Source organism: Leptonotus elevatus, chromosome 7 (genome assembly GCF_054856555.1).
Source record: "Leptonotus elevatus isolate MCC_2025b chromosome 7, RoL_Lele_1.0, whole genome shotgun sequence".
NCBI lineage: Eukaryota > Metazoa > Chordata > Actinopteri > Syngnathiformes > Syngnathidae > Leptonotus > Leptonotus elevatus.
Genome location: NC_141245.1, coordinates 21,597,357 through 21,615,703, shown reverse-complemented (window position 1 = coordinate 21,615,703; position 18,347 = coordinate 21,597,357). Strand labels below are relative to the sequence as shown.

The 18,347-nt window shown below is 42.5% G+C and overlaps 3 protein-coding genes across 4 annotated transcripts; 2 read left to right on the top strand and 1 right to left on the bottom strand.

Annotated features, from left to right (window-relative positions):
• The first annotated feature begins 12 nt into the window (after positions 1-12).
• Positions 13-7,367, top strand: ppp5c (protein phosphatase 5, catalytic subunit). Its single transcript, XM_086080322.1, has 13 exons — positions 13-145; positions 1,198-1,439; positions 1,818-1,965; positions 2,627-2,748; positions 2,826-2,891; positions 3,000-3,098; positions 3,663-3,768; positions 3,837-3,979; positions 4,276-4,363; positions 4,713-4,753; positions 4,843-5,021; positions 5,097-5,178; positions 5,633-7,367. Exons 1-13 carry the CDS (start codon positions 13-15, stop codon positions 5,693-5,695), a joined length of 1,512 nt encoding a protein of 503 aa, XP_085936448.1. The 3' UTR covers positions 5,696-7,367.
• An 851-nt stretch (positions 7,368-8,218) lies between these two features.
• LOC147171530 (THAP domain-containing protein 5-like) lies at positions 8,219-12,116 on the top strand. Of its 2 annotated transcripts, none has more exons than XM_086080325.1 (5): positions 8,219-8,429; positions 9,170-9,290; positions 9,644-10,203; positions 10,421-10,607; positions 11,790-12,116. In XM_086080325.1, exons 1-5 carry the CDS (start codon positions 8,356-8,358, stop codon positions 11,904-11,906), a joined length of 1,059 nt encoding a protein of 352 aa, XP_085936451.1. In that variant the 5' UTR covers positions 8,219-8,355; the 3' UTR covers positions 11,907-12,116. The 2 variants fall into 2 exon arrangements, with proteins under 2 accessions (XP_085936451.1, XP_085936450.1); XM_086080324.1 differs by having other exon boundaries at positions 8,221-8,429; positions 9,170-9,353.
• A 3,082-nt stretch (positions 12,117-15,198) lies between these two features.
• Positions 15,199-17,768, bottom strand: LOC147171529 (claudin-3-like). Its single transcript, XM_086081074.1, has one exon. The coding sequence runs from the start codon at positions 17,651-17,653 to the stop codon at positions 17,006-17,008; it is 648 nt and encodes a 215-aa protein (XP_085937200.1). The 5' UTR covers positions 17,654-17,768; the 3' UTR covers positions 15,199-17,005.
• Positions 17,769-18,347: the final 579 nt, after the last annotated feature.

Sequence of the window (18,347 nt, the reverse complement as noted above, 5' to 3'; positions counted from 1 at the left end):
CAAGAAAAATTCATGTCACAACTTTGTGACTTTTGCGACAGACCGTCAATGGTGCACGCGTCGGAATACGGCAGCGTGGAGAAGATGGCGGAAGGAGTAAACGATGCCGAGCTACTCAAGGAGAAGGCCAATAAATACTTTAAAGGTAAGCTGGCAACACTGTCAAGTTGGCGACTCGCGTCGGCGACCCAACGCAGACGAGAGTGTCTCCGCCGTTCGCATTGGGGGAAGAAATGTTGCCTTTTAAACGGCCCCGATTGCAGTCCCACGTCAATGTGAAGCTAGGCTAGTGAGACATGCTAACGCGTGAAGCCCATTCATTGGATTCTTGAAAGCGGCTAGCTCCGGCTAACAGCGTCTTAAAAACCGCGTGAGTCATTGTGCCGTGTAAGTCAAGTACACTTCACAGTCACTTTGGTCCCGATTCGCTAGCTACCCAGATGGTCGATAGTTCTGCAAGATATTTAAATCAATTGAAGTTACTTGGCGTGAATAGAAATTGCTAGAATATTCCGTTATTCAACGGAAGCGTCATGTGATCAGCGGCGATCAACGCCAACGGCATCCCCTTGTTGCCCATACTTTATTATTGAGCTGGCCATATTTAAATATATTCTTTACCCAATGCCAGTTAAACATAACTACCATGTTGTGCACCCCAAATACAATCGGTCAGCAGTTGAATACAGTACACTTGTCTCGTCGAGTCGTCGTAATGTTACGAGAATAAAGTTGCATTTTTAAGATAAAGTCAAAATATTATAATATTAAAATAAACGTTTAACAAGGGGATAAAGTCGTATTTTAACTTGTGAATTGAAAATTAAAAAAATCTAATTATATATTATTAATCATATATATATATATATATATATATATACCTCAACTCACTTCAACAGAGTTCTCCGAAGATGGCGACAACAAAGTGCTTGTTCACTGTATACGTTGATCCATCTCAATAAATTTACATAATTTGAAATCTGGGCCTGTTTAATTGAACAAAGCTGCTCTGTTATATGAATGGTAAGGGGTCCATACACATTACACATGTTAATTCAACCTTCTGCCATCTAGAAGAAGAGCATTTAATTGTTTTGACTGTCCCTTTACATCGCTGGCATCAATAGATGAACAAATATACATTATTTGTATTAACTAAATACATTTCACACTCTACTATACATCTATGTTTTGCAGATAAAGACTACGATAATGCAATCAAGTACTACTCGGAGGCCTTGGAGCGCAATCCGTCCAATGCAATCTACTACAGCAACCGCAGCCTGGCGTACCTGCGCACTGAGTGCTACGGCTACGCCTTGGCAGATGCGACCAAGGCGCTGGATATTGACAAGAACTACATCAAAGGCTATTACCGCCGGGCCACCTCCAACATGGCGCTGGGCAAATTCAAAGCTGCACTCAAGGACTATGAGACGGTAAGGCGGGCTGGAGAAGAAGAATGGTCCACACGCAGCTAATCTTCACGCTTTGAAAGAGGGATTATTTGCTAATCCTGGTGTGATGCCACAGTGTCAAGCGTGCGCATGTCTGTGTCATGTCTTCCGTTGGCATATTAAGAGTAATGCAAGTAATCCGCTTGAGGCCCTCTGCAATCTCTTTGAAGAAATACCTTGACTAATGAAATCTGACTAAAATAAAGCAATTCAGTTTGACAGTAACAGCATAATTTAATTAGTGGTCAAAATTTTAGAGGTGTCATCGTTTTTAACACAAGGGTTCTTCCCTATTTTTGGGGAATACTGTAATAAAATCAAAACAAGAGCTGCTTTTTAATGTGTGTTGTGTGATGACAGGTAGTGCGCGTTCGACCGAACGACAAGGACGCCAAAATGAAGTACCAGGAATGTAATAAGATTGTCAAGCAGAAGGCTTTCGAGAGAGCCATCGCCAGCGACGAGATCAAAAAGTCAGTCGTCGACTCTCTGGACATAGAAAGCATGAGTAAGTGGGATAAAATACAGTTGCTGCCAGCAATCATGTACATTATTTCATTTAATTTCTATTCTTCGACCCCTCCAACATTATTTGTGCATCCCTTCTTCCCTTTATGATTTTTCTCTCTGTTGTAGAATTATACACTAAAGGACTCAGGTATTGTCAAATGTTCTGCCTGCAGTTAAAACATTTTTTTATTATATCATATTTTTATTAATCGGCTATCAGAATTTTATCCTCCCAAATATCAGAGTTAGAGCTCCACGTAGTGGCCAAAACTGCTGGACTGACACGTAACAGCATTTATTGTCATGAGAAATTACATTCTCCGGCTGATTAGGACGGCTGGAATCAGACACACATTAGCCGCACTCTCCCTTCAACATACTGACAGATTTGGTGCACACCTCCTACACCCTTGCTCAATAGCGTAACAAAAAGCATAAAAACAAATACATTTATTATTGCCTATGAAGACCTCGTAATTGCCAAGATACTTATAACTATGATGCACACAAACTGTCACAAAGGCAAATGTCGTGCCCGCAAACTAACACAAGCAAGAAACCCAAGTTGATAACTTGGCATAGATTTTTGAAGGTTAATGTGCAGATTCTGAAGCATTACGTCATGCTCGCTCTGAAATGATGCCGCCCTCGTGCCGCAGTGATCGAGGACGACTACACGGGCCCCAAACTGGAGGAAGGCAAGGTCACCCTGAAGTTCATGAAGGAAATGATGGACTGGTTTAAAGAGCAGAAGAAACTGCACAGAAAGTGTGCGTATCAGGTAAGACGTCGCTCGCATTGAAAAGCGCTGAGAGAAACGAGCAGATGTGGAAAGAAAGAACTGTTGTCTTTTTGCAGATTTTAGTGCAAGTGAAAGACCTTTTATCCAAACTACCAAGTCTCGTTGAAGTCGCATTACAAGACGTGAGGCGAACTTTTTTTTCTCTCATTTTCTTAATCTACCACCAACAAAATCCTTCATTTGTACTTTTGTTTATGCTCTCAATAAATGTGATGTGTTTTTCCCAATAGGCAGAAAAAATAACCATTTGTGGCGACACGCACGGGCAGTATTACGATCTCCTCAACATTTTCGAGTTGAATGGCCTTCCGTCGGAGTGCAACCCTTACGTATCCTTTTTTGTCTCTGAATGTGGCTAATCCTTCATTAGGGTTATTCCTGGTTCGAGACCAAAGTGGTTGCATTCTGAACATTAGCGTGTTCGTATGCCGCTCCCAGTTGACGTTTACTAAATGGCGGTCAGAAGGGCCGAAATAGAATTGAGGATTACATGTTAATGTAGTTAAAACAAGCAAACTGTGTTGGCTTTAGAGCAGTCTGCCGGCTTTATGCTAACATAAATGGACAATTCCATTGACAAGCTAACGGTTAGCATTAGTCACTATTTTACAACTCTTTAATCAAAAGATTAAAATGGTTCACCAGAACATGTAGACAGATAATCAGATAATATATACTCTCAGGCATATATTCTTTAACCTTTATGAAAAATTACCAATATTAGAGTATTTTACAGAGTTGTTTACAGTAACAAATGCACATTTTTTTGGCTTGAGCAAATTAATGCCATTTTACATTTATTTCAGTGGGGAAAGATGATTTGCGATACGATTGTTTTGAGTTACAAGTATGTCACGAAACTAATTAATGTTCTTAACTGAGCTCAAACTCAGCTGTTTAATGGTGACTTTGTGGACCGTGGCTCTTTCTCCGTGGAGGTCATCCTCACCTTGTTTGGCTTCAAGCTGCTCTTCCCCGACAACTTTCATCTGCTTCGAGGTGAGCGTTATAGCGGAAGCACACGCGTCGGCCCATTTCGGCGTTAACCTAAGATGGCCGACCCGCAGGTAACCACGAGACGGACAACATGAATCAGATGTACGGCTTTGAGGGCGAGGTGAAGGCTAAGTACACGGCACAGATGTTCCAGCTGTTCAGCGAGGTCTTCCAGTGGCTGCCGCTCGCGCAGTGCATCAACAGCAAAATACTGGTAGGCAGAGCCGCAATGTGGAAACTGACATTGACAGATTTTGCGACTTTGATCATTGTTGGTCATTGATTAAGTAAAAGCTGACGTTTTTAGTGTTTTATTTTTGATTTAATGCAAAGGATAACTACAAGGATAGAAAGAATATTTCCTCTTGAGAGGCTGAATTCATTCTGAGGATTTGAAAAAAAATTAAGTTGGCAGCAAAACACGCTATGGTTAAGTCTGGTATTTTGTCAGTAACATATTTAATTTATTGTAAGTAGTAACAGCCAGGATATGATTTTGTTGTGTGCCAGGTGATGCACGGTGGGCTCTTCAGCGAAGATGGCGTCACGTTGGAGGACCTCCGGAAGATAGAAAGAAACAGACAACCTCCAGACTCGGGTACAGCCAGTGTGTGTGTAATAGAGCTAAACAATTTTGAAAAACAATCTTAATTGTAATTAAAACTCTGCCAAGCAAGTGTGGCGTAAACATAAATTAGTGCATAAAATGATATGTAAACATGTGGACTCAGCTTCTTATTTAGAGACTATAAATCAATATACATCGTTTTTGGTTAAAGTTTCATTCTACTACATTACAATGTCAATTCTAATTTGATTAATTGTGTATAGTATATATATATCGGGTGGGGTGGGGGGACGTGAGTGTGTGTGTGTTGACGTGTATTTCTGTGTGAGCTATTCATCAAGACAAATCTCAGCATCTTCTTCCTGTGTCTATCTCACAGGCCCCATGTGTGACCTCCTGTGGTCAGACCCCCAGCCTCAGGTCAGCGGCGCCCTAAAACCTCATATGCCTCTTTTAACATGGTCCTTAGACGACGTCATGGAAGAATGAACGTGTGTCTTTTGCTGCAGAACGGCCGATCGGTCAGCAAGCGAGGTGTGAGCTGCCAGTTCGGGCCCGACGTGACCGAGCGCTTCCTCGATCAGAACAAGCTGGACTTCATCATCCGGAGTCACGAAGTCAAAGCGGAGGGCTACGAGGTCACTCACTCAGGAAAGTGTATCACCGTCTTCTCGGCGCCCAACTACTGGTGAGTACCCCTCGGCCCGTTTTTTGGCGCGCGAGCGCCGCCAGCCCTTAACATTGGTCTTCTGTCTTTCCCCAGTGACCAGATGGGAAACAAAGGAGCTTTTATACACCTCAGGGGATCCGATCTCAAGCCAGAATTCCACCAGTTCACTGCTGTGGTCAGTATCATGCAGATTCACACTCTATAGGGTGAAAACGGCTTTCATTGTTTCTTGCCGTGGTGAAATGAGGTCATTTTAGGGGCTTTGTGACCTCATTTGTCAGGACCGCTGTGAACCAAGCACCCACGTGCCTTTAATCTTCAAACAAGATATTACTTTTTTACAGTGTGCATGAACATATAAAAACAAATTCTAAGGATGCAGGTCCAAAAAAAATTTGCTGAGTCAACAAGTCTGTGAGCCAACCATTCAGAAAACCAAATTTAAATAAAATGACTAGTCTTAGGGCAGATGGAAGGCAATGAAAGGACATTTATCACATTATAAAATTTGGTATTACTACAGATGATTTTTGTGAGCTAATGCTCGTGGACCTCACTTTGCCAATCAAAAGTAATTATTAATTGCATTGGTTTCTTTCGGTTGACCTCTTCCTCACTTTGTCTTCCAGCCTCATCCGAATGTCAAGCCCATGGCGTATGCCAACACGCTAATGCAGCTGGGAATGATGTAGACCCCGGACAGAGTCGGTCGGCCGAGACCACCGGAAGCGTCACACGTGACTCCCTTCAGTGCTCCCCGTCTCCCACTTGGGCCTAAGGGATCCCGCTCCCCCTCACTTTCTGAGGGAGATCCCTTAGACACCCTCGCCTGGTCCACACGGTTACCACTTTCAAACTGGAAAACACTTCCACCGTTTAGCTCTCCTCGTACACGAATTCAACACTCAGAATCCCGGCTGTGTCTCTTAAGTTTTTGTTTGAACTGTTTTAAATGGATCACCTATCTGGTCTGTACCAAAGATCTGTAATGGAATGATAGTCAAGGTTTCACCCAGGAGTGACTCTCAAATTCTGCTTTTCCATTAGCCCCAGATAGCATCACACCACACAGACTCAGTTGCTTTTCCATTACAACAGGTGCGGAACAGGTGCCCAACAAAAAGTTGGGAGAGGTTGGGATGGGATCAGGGACTCAAATGCACAGATGCGTTCACATATAGGTTTAAATAAATGAATACATTTCCGGGTTTAAGCCAGTGAGATAGAGCCGGTCGCCGTCAAGACCATAATACAATATATACAGTATTGTGCTTCACAACAACACTCAACCATATTTACAATTTCACACCATGAATGTAATAATGTAAAAGCTCGCCGCCATCGGCCGCCTCTCAGAGTCAACGACCCTCGTCCTCATTTTGCGGCGACCGAAGCGGCCCCAGCTCTGCTGTCGAAGACCTAATTTAAATACATTTTTAATATTTTTACCCCAAGGTACAATATTTTGTCAATTAGTACATGAGCAGTTGTAAATATGGTTCGAGCAATTATCTTTATTCTATATACTATATTTTAATAACTTTGGCGACTACCAGCGGGCAGCTTTGACTCCCTTGTGTAATCCTCGAAAATGGGGCATGTGCAGCGGAGTTCCTTGCGGCAGCGCTGTCGGCCAATCAGATGATGGCGTGACAGTGATGGCACAGCCTCAGACAGTCTGTGTTTTAGAACCACCGAGCTGGTTCTGAAAGCCCCAAAAAGGTTTAATGGAAAAGCAACCACTCTGGGCAACGTAAGCCCATCTCGCCGTGGAACCGGGCTAATGGAAAAGCACCAGAAAAGTTTAGCACATGCACACAGCCAAGATGGTTCCAGAGCGGCATTTCCATCAGTGTTTCTTAACAGTACGTCATTTTTTTCACGTTGTATTACTTTTCAGGTTTGCGAGATCTCTGTACATGTTATGATCCCAGCTCGAAAAGAGAGACTGACTCTGGGTTCACACCGAGGTGCTGTTTGCCATTTGTGACGTGTTAGCTAGAACGGTTGTGGTCAATGTTTAATTTGCACTGCTTCTTCTTTCGGAGGAAGATACTGCTGCTCCCCCTCCGCCCCGCCATCATTTTACCCGGCAGCTTGCACACTGCCCACCACTCTCTGGACCCAAACACCTGACGTCACCTGAAATTGTGGATTACACCAGTAAAACACACACAAAAATAAACGTCCAAAATGTAACCCTGTCTTGAAAACGCACAGCCGCATGGTCTGATGACCCCCTACTTTTTAGCTAAAGAAATACACTGATGTGTATGTATATATAATGTATCATTTATTGAGATTACATGTAACGTTTGGAGAAAAAAAAATCAATTAAAAAAATCTGTCCAGAGATTTTATAAATGTGCGCATTCATATTAGGGGGGGAAAGCAGTTTATTGTATTGATGTGTAGTCATTTTGAACATTTATACTTTACTAACTCACATGTTCAACATGATGATCATTTTCAGTTCAAAAGGTCTGTTTACACTCATATGTGGTCATCTGTAGAGGTTGAAAAAAGTTACAAGTTTATTTTGACAAAGTAAGGAGTAAACCGTCTTAATGTGTTTTCAAATGCAGGGTGTCAAAGTCCCAAAAATACCTAAGTACTTGTAACTGGCCTGATGGAAAAACTACTTGGTAACGAAGTACATTAGATATTGTATTCATCCTCTGGGGGGAAATTAGAGAATTTTACATCCAAGCAGGAAGAAAATATATGTTTTAAATTGAGTTTTCTGCTTTTACAAATATTCGCCAACTTTCAGGGTTCATTGGGAAAAACATGGTATAATAATCTAGTTTCCTTCATGTTATGGTACTTGGAACATCCAACTGCACAACAACTTTTAGGCATGATTTTCTGAGAGTTTGTATGCTAGCCACAGGCAAAAACTATATAGTACAATACGCCGTTTGTTTTAACCGTGTAAAGGGCGATTCGTTGCGGAAATATCAGAAATGCCCGGATGTTCAGAATTGTCCATAAAACGTATAACAAGATTACAGAACAGTCATTCTTAAAATATATATATATATATATAAAGCTTCAATAATTGGAAGACTAGAATTATTATCCAGACAAAAAACAACTTTATATATGAAGTATAAAATAAAGATGGCGAAAATACAAGGAGGTCCGGAGAAACCTTAGGCGCCAAATTTTGTATTAACGCTACGGTGTCAGTCGCTGGTATATGACGTCGCCAAGCAGCTGATCTGGTCGCGGCAATGTGTCATCACATATACGCACCGCGTTGTCAACACTGCACGAGTTTCACCTTGTTGTCAACCTGCCTGGACGCCCAGATAAAGCTGACCCGACGACGACGAGTAGGCCCGGCAACATGCCCAAATATTGTTCGGTGCCAAACTGTAAGAATGACTCGACGAGCGGCAGCGACCGAAAAAGCTTTTACAAGTAAGGCATTTTGGATCATCGTCGCGTGACCAGTAGTCGTTTACGGTCGTCTGGGTGACCGCGCGTCTTTTTCTTCTTCTTGTTGTTTTAAATTCAAACTGTTATTTATTTGCCCGTTTCACACATTTATTGCTAAGCAAAACATGGACCGGTTGTTATTTGTAAAGCCCACTTGATGATTTTTACGCCTCCTGCTTTTTGACCTTTGAGACTGGAGTAATTTCGAGTCACTATGCAGTCATTTTTGAATTACGTGACGTGTTACTTCTGGAGTGAAGGATACCCGAACGAAATAGCCACACATTTCGAATCCATGTTCACATTTTTGTCTTATTTCATTTCTAATCTACTGGCTCTGGCCCATATCCCAATTGTTCTTGCATTTCTAATGTTTTTAAATAGTACCTGGAATTAATTTCAAATCTACTAGTTTTCTAGGTTTCCTTTCTAATATATCAGTTACATAAACAGCTTTTTATTAACTCCTTTTGTTATATTTCTGCCCTACTAGTTCCAATTACAACTTGTGTTATATTTCTAATGTACCAGTTCCATGCATAAATTAACTTTTCTCATCTACTAGTTGAACATCTGCCCCCCAAATTAATCTTCTGGGTCCATATACAACCCTTTGTTAAATTTGTAATCCAATGCTTCCCCTTGTTCCCATCCAATGCCCATTTGACTCCTAATCCACCTGTTCCACATTCTTTAAGCGCACATCTTGTACTTGGTCCTAGGTTCCCACTGCAGGATCCCGAGCGGCTGCAGCTGTGGCTGAGAAACATCGGCCGGGACAACTGGACGCCGTCTCGACACCAGTACATCTGCCACGAGCACTTTGCGTCGTCATGCTTCAAGGTACGCTGGGGAATTCGTTACCTGGAGAGCAACGCCGTGCCCACCATTTTCCGGAGGGTCGAGGTAACGCGAAAGCAAATCGTACCCAACACGGATGTAACACAACTTTTGAGTCATTTCTAATCTACGGGCAGTATACCATCAACAAACTCCATTTACTTTTCTAATCTAGTAGTTCCATTTATGACCACTATCCTCTCTGATGCACTGGTTTTAGTTATATTTTGTAATCGACTAATTCCTATCTCACCTCCACTTAGTTTCTAATCTTGCTGGTTCCATCCACCCACAACCATTTGTTACTTTTCTAATCCACTAGTTCCATCTACAAACCGTTTTCTGCATCTTTGTAGAAACGCAAAGTGATGGATGACAATGATCGAAAAGCCAAAGTGCTTCGCATGGAAGCCGTCTTGGTGGAGGACCCCAGCCAGTGGGCTGCGGTGGGCGGGTCTAACGCGGCCGCCAACCTCCCTTACCCACCTACGCTACCGACCATAGCTCCCTTAATGCAGCCAGTGGATGGGCACAGCCAAGGCGAGGTGTTTCTGCTGCCCGGCGTGTGCCAAGAGGAGCTGGCGGGCGCCTTCCTCACCCCCGCTCATAGACTTACGGTCCAAGAGATTTCCGAGGAGGACCCGTGCCAAACTCAGGTCATCGCCTACGTGGAGTCCATATCGAACGTCCTCCCCGGCCACCTGCTAGTCTCTTCGGACACGGTGCTATCATCCGCTCTAAGCCCCGAACCCATCGTGTCCACGGTGCCTATTGTGTCCAAACATGCGGCCACGCCACCTTCGATGCCCCTCCCACTTGAGGTGGATGGAGGCTACGACCTGCAGGATGATGATGATGATGATGATAATGACGATGACGACGCAGGTAGCTGGGACCACCAACTGGAGGAGCACTGGTGAGATACGAGGGTTTGTTGTTGTTGTTGTTGTTTTTTTCAGCCAGTGCAGGCTAGGATTTCCCAGCAGAATTGAAATGTACACAGGAGTGTGTGTGTGTGATAGTTTGTGTGCGAATGAGGGAGTGAGATTATTATGAATACATTTGAAAATGATAATTGCTCCAGATATAAAGGAATATGAATTGATTGATTGAGATGACTTTCCTACTTGCAGCTACCACAAGCACCGTCTGAGCAAGGAGCAGCTGGAGGCGGTCGTGTCCGAGCTGCAGAAGAAGGTGAAGGTTCTGCAGCAGAGGCACCGGCGCAACCTGGACAGACTGCTGGACCTGGAGAACGCCGTCAGTCAGCTCAGGCAGAAAAATCTCATGACTGAAGAACGACTACAGCTCCTGGAAAGGGTGAGGACACTTACTCTCACACATTCACGGTCACATATTTACTCAAACGCATTCACTCTCACTTTTTCACTCAGGCAAATCTCTCACAGTCACTCTCATTTACACTGTAACTCAGTCTCCCACATTCACTCTCACACTTTTACTGTCAAACATTAATTTTCACAATTTACTCTCACACTCACTATCTCACATAATCACTCTCACATTCTCTCACTATTTTACTCAGACAAAATCTCTCACAGCCACTCTCACATAATATCCTACACATTCACTCTCATTCACACTGTAACTCAGTCTCACACATTCACTTTCACACATTTACTCTCAAACCTTAATTTTCACAATTTACTCTCACACCCACTATCTCTCCCATCCTCTCACATCTCTCACTATTTCACTCAGACAAAATCTCTCAGTCACTCCCGCAACTATTACGCACTAATTATCCCACACCTTCACTCTCACACATTTACTGTAGAACATTCAATTTCATAATTTACTCTCTTTACTATCTCTACCATGCTCTCACACTTTCACTCTCACTACTGTCTTTCACAGTTGAATTCTCACACATCAATCTCATAATTCACGATTCACTCTCAAAAACACAATATCCCGTATATTAGTCTCACACTGTCTCTCTCACACAGTCACTGTCAGGATCAGAATGTCTTTATTCTCCCTAAAAGGAACATTACTGCCTCACACAAACAAGCTACCAGACACAATATCGCTTTCGCATTTTCATTTTCATACTCATGCATATATCATATATTCTCTCACAGTCTCACTCTCACAAAAAAGTCTTACAGCCACGCTATCTCACAATCTCTCATAAATTAAATCTCACACTCAGTCTCACAAATTCACTGTCACACCCACACTATCACTTCCACAATCACTCTTACAGCCTGTCCCAATCACTCTCACACAATCTTCCTTTCTCACACATTCACTCAAAAACACTCTCACATTCACTTCCATGCACAGTCTCACACAACACACATTTTATCACACTTAGTCCTCTCTCTCTCATTCCTCTCACAACCACAGTCTCTCTCTCTCTCTCATAGACACACATATCTCAAACATACCGCTGTCTCTCACACACTCTCACATTCTGTCTTTCACAAGATGGTGCTGTACAGCTGTGTATATTTTGTATTCTGCTGACTCTTTCAGGCGTACATCCAAAGCGGCGCTAGCATGTGCAACACTGGCGAGACCGTGGCCATCATCTACGGGGAGGACGACGCAGCGTATTTCTACACTCTCAGCGACGGCGAGGAGAAACTGTGAAGGTCACATTTAAGTGCCACAAGTTTTTTTTTGTCAGTAATGACAACATGAATCACTGATTTGCACAACTACGGATGATATCGGGAGAATGTGTGTGTGTGTGTGTGGTTGTATGCTTTTTTTTTCTTCTTTTTCTTTTTTTTAAGGTTTTCACTCTTATTTTCCTGCAACCACTTTTTGTCTTTGTCAATTAAAACTAACTTTCATTGATGTGCTTGCTGGTTGTGTTCTCATTTTGTTACATTTCTACTCTATTGGTTCCACATAAATTCAGATCTACTGGTTCCAGTAAAATTTCTGGATTTCAAAAACCCTAGATGACCCTCGATTGTGTAGACTGCTGATATCTGCGTGACCACTAGTGGGCAGCAAAGACCTTTACTGCTTGTTTTGCCAACTACATCTCAGCATTGTGAACATATTTGTTCAAATCCACCAGTGGCTACTCTCCAAGGTCACAGAGGGCCAGTTGCTTTTTTTTTTCTTTTCTTTTTTTTTTTCCTTCCTTCGTTTTAACCCAAGAACCTGGTCTCCCATCCAGCTTCCGTCCCGACCCGAGCGTCGCGGCGCTGGGCTGTTATCTGTTCTCACTGCTGGAATTTAAGGGAGGGATTTGTATGCCTCTTTTAATCTGTCCTAAAGCTTTATCAGCAGGCATTAACTCACATCTGCCTCTACAGCACTGAGCTAATGGGCCTAACGTTCCACCAGACCAGAACACACCCAGACACCATACACACGCATGGATGCGCGTAAAGGTTGCCGGTACAATCTGACCCGACAGTCAACACACTGTGTGCTGTCCTCCCTACTTTGTCTGCACTCGAGCTTCCTATTTGCATTTGTTCAAACGCACGTTAGTTTTTGCTGTTAAACGCATGTCTCGTCAAAAATTTTATTTTACTTGTTGCAATCGTTTTTTATGTGAACAGATGTGGCGGGCCTTGCATTTGGAGCTCAGGCCTTCAGAAGGGACATAAGGACTTGATACCACCCTGAAATTATAGAAGTTAATTAACCAATTCATCTGCCATATTGGGTCCGTCACAATAGGCAAAAATCCTCTGGAAAAAATAAAAGTGCTTTTACTCAATTTTGTCTTACGCTGGGGGATTCCATTTGAATAAAGTACAGATGTACGGTGGCAGGTTGCCGTTCATTACTTGGTAAATGATCGTAAGCTAATTCATATCTCATCATCCTGATAGAAGTTACCGTCCCACCTTCTGATTTCATGGGGAGTGATGTCTGAGCAGAGTGGAAAAACAGTCTGACGGTTTTAGTGTGGAGACGCTTGTCTATACTGTAGATAATATCACCGTCTATGTTTCCTACATGGCAGCGAGATCCCCCCCCCCCCCCCCCCCCCCATATAGCTACTGTAAATGTATTTTTATTTTTTGGCTTTAGTTCTCTCGTGTGTGTCAATGTGAATTTTGAATGTATTTTTTTCTGTCTGTAAATCGTTCAATAGTGTGATTTGTTTGTGTCGCGTTGGACTGATTTTTTTTTTTTTTTTTTATAATTTTTTGCCTTTTAGAATATCTGTATTTGGTCCCATCTAGGTAATTGCTTGTTGTCTGCCAAAGTCTTGCTGGAAGATTTTAACAGCAGTGTTTGCATTGTTAAAGGAGAGAAATGCTGTCTTGCTGTTGCAGATGAGCACTTTATTGGGTCTCCGTGAAAAGACAGTGCGCTTGTGTATTTTCCCTGGCAGTTGGAGGGAGGGAGGGGGGTCATTTTCATTCCAACTTCAGGTGCCAGGCAACCCTCTCGGCCCTCCACATTCCCCAGTTTCGGTCATGTGACCACTTGTTAGCCAGAGGCAGCCGAACGTGGCCAGACCCTCGTCTTAAATAAGTAGAACGCACACACACACACACACAAACACAAACACACACTCACGGTTTGTAGATAGAAACGCATGTGGATAAGATTACATAAATAAACAGCAGATATAACGCTTAAGTGTAATTGAACTGCGCTGCTACAATTAATTCCCAACGGTTTGTATTTGGTTTGGGTGAGTCAATGATTAGCTCAACGCTGGTTAAACATGCCCGGGGCTCTGACTCGAGTCAGTGGATCACACAGCAACACAAAATACACAAGACTAAAAAGGACAGGAAATTAAACACGCCATGTCATGTTTGCGTGCAGACTAGTCCTGTTGTTTCACTTTTGGCATTTTCTGTCACCAGCTGTCTTGGTACGATTCAATAAAAAGGATAACAAGATACTAATGTTTAATTTTCTGGCCGGAAATTCTTTATTCTTATTGTTCTGATTTATTATTTTACCTTCCACATTTTTCAACTGATTCAAACCGTTCCACGTTTCCCACAATTCCAAATTTTCCCTGAAATGAATCCCATTGAAATTAATAATCGTACGACACATTTTTGTAAACATTCTCAATTTATTGCATTTAACATTTTGGCATCAACCAATTTAAACCTGTCCAACTTGAAGCTGTTCAACTCGTTCAGGACAAGTGGAGAACAAATAAATTCTCACATTTGTACAATACAACACCCAAAATAATTAATTGAATTTTCTTTTTAACATATTGACCTCCTACTTCCACGTTTTCAACTGATTGATTTCTACATAAATTGCATCATTATTTCAATTATTCCTTCTTCTTTTTTTCACGGCTGTGTAATGCCGACGTCGGAGCTTTAATTACCTTGGCCACGTCACACTGAGTCTTTGTCGGCGGCGACGCGATACACAACCGTAACTTGACACACTTGCCTATCAGTCGTTCATCAATATTTTAAAAAGCCGCCACCTGCTGGGTGTGACATGCTGGCTCCAACCACATATTGACACTCACCAGAGTACTTTTTTATTATGTGTGAAGTTGAATTCTATTTTGGTGAGAAGTAATGGGTTACATTTATTTGTTCCTTTTAAAAGTTGAAAATGTACTTCCGCAGTCTACTCTTTCGGTTTTATCCATAATCATCTGTGTCCATTATTGTCTTTTTAAGGGTATTGTATTGCTTCATTAATATACATATAAATGTTTTCCTTATAGTAGGAGTACATTAAAAATGTATTTTTTCCCAATTTTTACTTAAGCGACTTTTCTTGAGTGCACTATTTTACGACCCTTTCCACAAACGAGCGCACCCCCCGCGAACGAAAGCGCTTTATTTGAGCAGGCCTCCCATGATTTATCGCCACATAAAACTAAAGGTCTCCCGCGGGTATACTCGCGCCTCTGAAAGCGACCCCGCGGCTCCGAATGTCGGACATTATGGTAGAAATCAAGAAGGGAAGCATATTTCCTTAATTAAAACACGAGGATGTTTATTGTCAGAAGATACAAGCACAGAAAAGCTGCATATAGCAGACATTGCGTCACGTGCAGCACATGTCATGAGATTATATTAATGATGCTCTTACTGCTCTGTTTATTAAACACATCCTTGCTGATAACCCCACTGGATTATTTCAAGTTATCTGGAACACATTTGGGAAATTTAAAAGTTATCATAACATTTCAGCACGGGTGCGGAGATAGTCCTGTCTGTGCTGTTCGTTTCTTGAGGCGAAAATGACAACCATGTATGTTTGCTCGTCTATCTATGCCAGCGATGTATAGTGACAGGCAGAAAAAAAAAATAGAAACCATTCTCCATAACCACAAACATACTCAACAGGGTTGTTATGACTGTAAAAAAAACATAAATGTACAATGTTGTCACTTCATCACATCACACTTTATTATTACCTGTATGTAATTGTCCCTGCAATTAATTGTTAAATATATTGTCACAACAAAGTTAATATAAAATCAGAAGTCATGTAAAATTCGGGCACACACATATTTCAGTGTACAAGTGTCGTTCGATTTATGTTAAGAAGCGATTTGCTCGAAAGATGATATGTTAAAAGTGAAGGGGAAAGAATTGTCCCCCCAAAAAATTGTATTTACAGCAAATAATGCATCTTTGTTCGTCTATCTTTGCCAGTGACATATAAGGACATGGAGAACAATTACATACTCATCCACTAGATGGCAGAATTTGTATGCAACTGTTGACTTTGATACAATCAAATGATAGCTTTGTGTTCAGCTAAACACGCCCACTTCTCACACTGACCAATCATAATTATTATTATTATTAACTCATTCACTGCCATTGACGGCTATAAACTGTTTGAACTATTTATATTATTTAAACTTTTTTTTCCCACTTTTGGGAGTATGAAAACCTAGATTTTTTTTAATTTTACATTTAGAACACATATAACAATTGTGATTAATCGTGAGTTAGCTATTGAAGTCAAGCGATTAATTAATATAAAAAAATGTAATCGCCTGACGGGATTTAAAAAAAACAAAAGAAAAAATTATAAAAAAATTGATCGCATGACTTCAGTAATTAACTCACGATTAATCACAAATGTTATATCTGTTCTAAATATACAATAAAAAAAATTCTAGGTTTTCATACACTAGTTGACAAAAGTGGGATTTTTTTTTTTAAACTAATAGAAATAGTTCAAATGAATTTTTGACGTCCATAGCCGTCATTGGCAGTGAATGAGTTAATAAATTGGTAATTTTTTGCGACATTTTTTGTTTGGTGGAATGCCGTGGGATTTTTTTCATGTAAAATTTGTCCCATGGCTCAATAAATGTTAGGAAACGACTGCATTAAAGATTCAAAATTGTCCTCAAAGTTGACAAAAACGCGTACGTTAGTAGAGATTCATTGTAGACTCAAAAAAAATGTGCATCTGGTTCACCGAAGAATTGCGACGTATAGTGACGGGCAAAACAATTAAATACTCTTCCACAAAAACTGTGTAGTCATCATGACATAAGTATAATTATTCTTGCTTAGATTCCGTTAAAAATTCTTTTAATTCCACTTCAATGTTGCTCTTGGCTATCTAATAAGGTTTTTCTAAAATATCAGCCTTGGCTTAAAAGATTTTGGGGCAAAATTGGTCTAATCAGTCATTAGTGAGTATTAAGCAAGTCACACATGTGAGACTTTCAGTTAGGTCAAAATATACAGAAATCAAGCGACGATTGTATGAATTTCCCGCCCTTCCAGTCTTTGCGTCCACGTCCTCGCTCACACGTAGTCTTTCCTCTCCATCCCCTGCCCCCCCGCCGACCTGGAGGCCGAGTACGCCATTCGGGAGTTGTTGTAGCGGGCCTCGCTGGGCGGGCACGAGCAGCAGAGCAAGCCGCCGCCCAGGATCAAGAGGGCGGCGGACGCCCATCCGATGTAGAGCGCGGCGCCCAGTTCCCGCCTCTGCGCGTCGGTCACCAAGGGGTTGTAGAAGTCCCGGATGATGGTGTTGGCCGACCAGGACACGGGAATGAGCTGCATGACGCCCGACACGATGAAGAACACCCCGGAGACGATCATCACCTTGGCTTTGGGGCCCTCCTCTTCGATGCAGTTGGTGCACTTGGCGCCGGTGATGGCGATCAACACGGCCATGATGGCGAGCAGGATGGAAATGACGGTGAGGGCCCGGGCGGCTTGGAGATCCTGCGACAGGGCCAGCATGGAGTCGTAGACCTTGCACTGCATCTGGCCCGTGCTCTGCACCACGCAGGTCATCCACAGGCCCTCCCAGATGATCTGCGCCGTCACGATGTTGCTGCCGATGAACGCCGTCACCCTCCACATGGGCAGGGCGCACGACACGATGCCGATGATCCATCCCAGGATGCACAGGGAGATGCCCAGCAACTCCAGGCCGACGGACATCCTGCGGGCTCTTCCACCAAAGTCGCGCCGGAGAAACTCTTGAGGAAGTTGGCGGCCTTGTGTGTGTGCGCGCGTGTGTTTGTGTGTGCGTGTGCAGCCGAAGACGAGAGCACTATGCTTTATAAAGTAGGGTCAGGTGGATGGGAGGAGTCCTTGGAGGAGATGACATCACTGCAAAAGGGGGGGCGGGGGGTGGGGGGGTGGAGAAGAAGAGACTCCGCTCTCGGCTTTCACTGGGCCACAATGAGGCCTTTAATCACAGCAAGTGTGGAAGGCGGATAAACACTTTTTAGATGGTTTGAAGCCGAAAATCACAGGTTTCTTCGCTGGGCTTTTTAGACGGTAATCATTCGGACGTCTGCAGGGAGGCGGTTCTTAAATTTCACCAAACTGCTTTTCCTGCAGCCTCTTTCAGTTCTCGTTTGTTTCCGCCTTCAGTTTAGTCTTCAGAAAGTAACATGCATGCTCTATTGGGTTCAGGTTGGGTGATTGACTTTTCCATCCCTGATGAAGTCCTTAGTTAAGTCGGCAGTGTGTTTTGGGGTCTCCCGGTGAGTTTAGATGCATTTTTCTGTAAATTTCCACACAAAATCTTACTTCTTTCTCCATACTTTGGCCTTTTCCACCATCTTGGTCTCATCAGTCCGTAAAACCTTGTTCCAAAACTTGTTTGGCTCATCTTTACTTATTTGCA

Coding starts and splice junctions, on each gene's coding strand:
- LOC147171529 (XM_086081074.1), bottom strand. CDS start 17,653: ATGTCCGTCGGCCTGGAGTTGCTGGGCATCTCCCTGTGCATCCTGGGA.
- ppp5c (XM_086080322.1), top strand. CDS start 13: ATGTCACAACTTTGTGACTTTTGCGACAGACCGTCAATGGTGCACGCG. Junction 2,892..2,999: donor TTGAAGTCGCATTACAAGAC/GTGAGGCGAACT, acceptor TTTTCCCAATAG/GCAGAAAAAATAACCATTTG. Junction 5,022..5,096: donor TTCTCGGCGCCCAACTACTG/GTGAGTACCCCT, acceptor GTCTTTCCCCAG/TGACCAGATGGGAAACAAAG.
- LOC147171530 (XM_086080324.1), top strand. CDS start 8,356: ATGCCCAAATATTGTTCGGTGCCAAACTGTAAGAATGACTCGACGAGC. Junction 10,204..10,420: donor CACCAACTGGAGGAGCACTG/GTGAGATACGAG, acceptor TCCTACTTGCAG/CTACCACAAGCACCGTCTGA. Junction 10,608..11,789: donor GACTACAGCTCCTGGAAAGG/GTGAGGACACTT, acceptor TGACTCTTTCAG/GCGTACATCCAAAGCGGCGC.